At 29.6% G+C, this 3,428-nt stretch overlaps 1 protein-coding gene across 3 annotated transcripts; it reads left to right on the forward strand.

Annotated features, from left to right (window-relative positions):
- Window positions 1-378: 378 nt before the first annotated feature.
- Window positions 379-2,443, forward strand: LOC149167627 (dormancy-associated protein 1-like). 3 transcript variants are annotated; one of them, XM_089431569.1, is made up of 4 exons: window positions 379-511; window positions 1,232-1,411; window positions 1,723-1,849; window positions 2,097-2,443. In XM_089431569.1, exons 1-4 carry the CDS (start codon window positions 433-435, stop codon window positions 2,131-2,133), a joined length of 423 nt encoding a protein of 140 aa, XP_089287695.1. In that variant the 5' UTR covers window positions 379-432; the 3' UTR covers window positions 2,134-2,443. The 3 variants fall into 3 exon arrangements, with proteins under 3 accessions (XP_089287695.1, XP_089287696.1, XP_089287697.1); XM_089431570.1 differs by having other exon boundaries at window positions 1,235-1,411; XM_089431571.1 differs by lacking the exon at window positions 1,723-1,849.
- Window positions 2,444-3,428: the final 985 nt, after the last annotated feature.

The raw sequence follows: 3,428 nt of genomic DNA on the forward strand, positions 1-3,428 counted from the left end.
TATATTTTGATGATGATGATAAGATAGGGATAATGTTTATGTAACGCAGTTATTCTTTATATTTTGATGATGATAAGATATGGATAATGTTTATTTTGAGATTGATAAGATATGGATAATATTTATGCAGTAAGAAATAATTTAAAAACTACACCAATTATTTATATCTGTCTGATTTATATTGGTTGATTTTAAAATGATAAGATTTGAGAAATCATTGCCTAACGAATTAATTCCTATTTTAACATATTCGAGATATAATCTCAACAACAATATGTTCAGATAATGTTTCAATCATGCTCCCATATCTCCACAGCCTTCAACTACTTATAACCTATTGTGTCTCCAGGCCCTACGCATTTTTCAAGGGTGGTGAACAAGGACTGAGAATTAGGTTTAGGAGATAGTAGTAGAAGAGAAAGTGGAGCGATCATGTTGAATAAGATGTGGGATGACAGTGTTGGCGGTCCGCAGCCAGACCGCGGCCTCAACAGTTTTCGCAACAACTCAGGTAACCAGAGAAATCACATCATCAAAGTTTAGTTTTGTTCACCACTTGTGAGTTATTTATTTTGGTTCACTTTTCATGAATCACATTAAATTAAATTCAAAAGATAAAATTTTATTGGTGTGATTTTTATTGAATTTTTTTTTTTATAATATAGATTACTAAAACTTAAATTTAATTAAGATTAAATAATTTTATTAAAAATAGAAATAACATTATTGTTTTCCTACTTTATAGTTAATCTCTAAATATTTCTTTTTTCAGAAAGAAAAAACTTTATGATTTATATTAAGAGAATATAACAAAATGGCTTAACCGCAGATGTTCAGAAATCAGATACTGTCATAAGATCATAGGATCAAAACGGCATAGATGACTAAAAAAACAAAGCATTAAGTCCATAGCGCCACATGATCTCCAAGGGAGATATCCCACAAAAGCATGATAAAAACAGATCTAGATACAACAAAATACATATGATGCCAAGACAGAAATTAATCCACAGAAGACATATAGCCAAAATATTTCACACATTTAATAAATAAGAGTTAAATCAAATATTTCAGAAATTTGATAAATAAGAGCACTATCTTGAAGTCAAACTATTAACTTTAAGCAATCTGTCAAATTTAAAAAATATTGGTAATCAAGATAAAAATACCATTTGGTGATTGTTGGTAGCAACAAAAATATATAATTATTGGGTGTCGTGATCACATGCAGCAGGAAAAATGCAGGTGACATCCCTAGATGTTGACGAGATGAGTGGAAAAGCAGGGAGTGAGGGAAATCGCCCTATTGGTAAGCCGCCAAATTTCTATCAACGGTCGCTATCCATGGAAAGTAACACATCTACTACCTCGCCATCTTCACCAACTGCACCTTCTTCGTCATCCCCTTCCTGTGAGTCTTTCCCACATTAACGTTTTGATCGTTTGTTTCTGAGTTTTAATAACTTTGTATGTACCTTTCTGTGCAATTTTTTTTTTTTTAATTTATTGGGTTTTTGTAGAGGTATTTTTTAAATCGGAATTTTTAGTCCAAGTGGATTAAGAATTTTGGGAATATTTTGAAATTTGATAAAGATCCGAGAGATTATTTATCTGAACTTACCATGTCCATACAGTTTTAAAATATTCTGAAAATTAGAGATAAAGATATCCCATAAAAACCAGATGATAAAATGATGTATGGGGTATAACTGAAATGTACAGCTACTCCCAGAGATCAGGAGAACATATGGAGAAGCGTGTTCCATCCAGGGAGTAACAGCAATACAAAGTCAATTGGGTCTGAAAAATTCGACAAACCAGAACCAAAAAGTCCTACTGTTTATGATTGGTATTACTTCTGTTTTGTAGATTGCAATTTTCAGAATATTTTAGAGATTTGACTAACAGGAGTTAAGTAGTTAATAGTTAATTTGACTTTAAAGAGTTCTTCAGATTTCCAAAATATTCTGGAAACTACCCTCTCATACTTCAGAATTAAAGTATGGCTTATTTCACTTATACATAAAATATACTTCATAATTGGCTTGGTTAAATTTAATTTTTAATTCTGTTTCTGTTTTTTGGATGGCAAACAGGCTCTACCGTGAAGATACAAAAAATAAATGGCGCTAAGGACCTGCTGCTGTCACTACTATCTCCAATCCTTGAATCAATATATGATATATACAGTGTCCATATATGTATATGATATATACAGTGTCTATATATGTAGAGTCCAAATGTACGGTATGCTTGTGCAGTTGTGAATAATATCTTCAGTGTGGCATTGTAATTAGTAGCTATTTGCAATAATTGCTTCCGTTGTAAATATTAGTTATTTGCAATAATTGCTTCAGTGTGATATTGTATTGTAAATACAGTACAAAACTCAGTTGAGTTGCAGTTGCTATCTTGGTTTTATATATATCTAAAATTTTGTGAATGGATTTTATACCTACATAAAATTACGTGTTGTTTTCTCGTCAATATATTGTCTGACTATGTCAAATTATTGGTGGAAGCTTTTGTATAATTTGTTGTATTTGCTCTTTGTGGAAGACGATCTTCGTATGTATCTAAATCTTTATATTTTCTTAATATAAATCTATAATAATTTTCTCTCTGAAAAAAAAATATTAATTGAAATTTGTGTGGAAGCGTAGAGAAGAAGAGTGTGAATGGAAATGAGTAAAGTAGAAAAAACTAAAACATGTCTCATGTGATGCTTACAACGATAAGAAATAGCATTGTCTTTCGTTCAAGCAATGCGTTCACTGCACCTTGTAAAAACGATAACCATAATTTGTATCCTAACATATAAATAATTTTGTTGAACATATTCTCTTGAGCATGTGAATTGAATTAAATATAATTTGTAAATTTAATTAACGTTAGGCATAGGGTAGGCTAAGTTGATTAGTATATTTTGTTTTGAATTATATATTGTTTTATAATTTCTTATCAATTTTTGCAAGTAAGTAGATGTATTTTTATTTTATTGTATTTTATAGATAAAATTTAATAAATATAATGAAAGCGTGAATTTTGATTTTATAAGATGATTTTTTTTTATATATATTTATTAAACTTTATATTTATATTTAAATAAAATGATGAAAGCCTATTTATTATTATCAATTTTGTTTTTGTTGACTTCTTAAAAAAAATTAAGTTTATGAGGCTAAGCCCTATTGATGTCTATGAATTAAAAAAAAATCAATGGAACTCAAAGAAATTATTACATAGTTAAACAAATATGGAAGCATAGTGTATTGGATTGGAGGGATGTATTGTTATAAATATTGGAAATCCAAGCACCATATTTACATTGAGAATTCCATAGTCATTGCTAGGATTGATCACTCTCACCATATGCAACTTAGAGAGGCTATTGAGATTGAGAAGCATGCATTCAATCACAAGAGGGA

Source organism: Pinus tabuliformis, chromosome 5_1 (genome assembly GCF_031772625.1).
Source record: "Pinus tabuliformis cultivar Carrire ecotype Pingquan chromosome 5_1, CPIR1, whole genome shotgun sequence".
NCBI lineage: Eukaryota > Viridiplantae > Streptophyta > Pinopsida > Pinales > Pinaceae > Pinus > Pinus tabuliformis.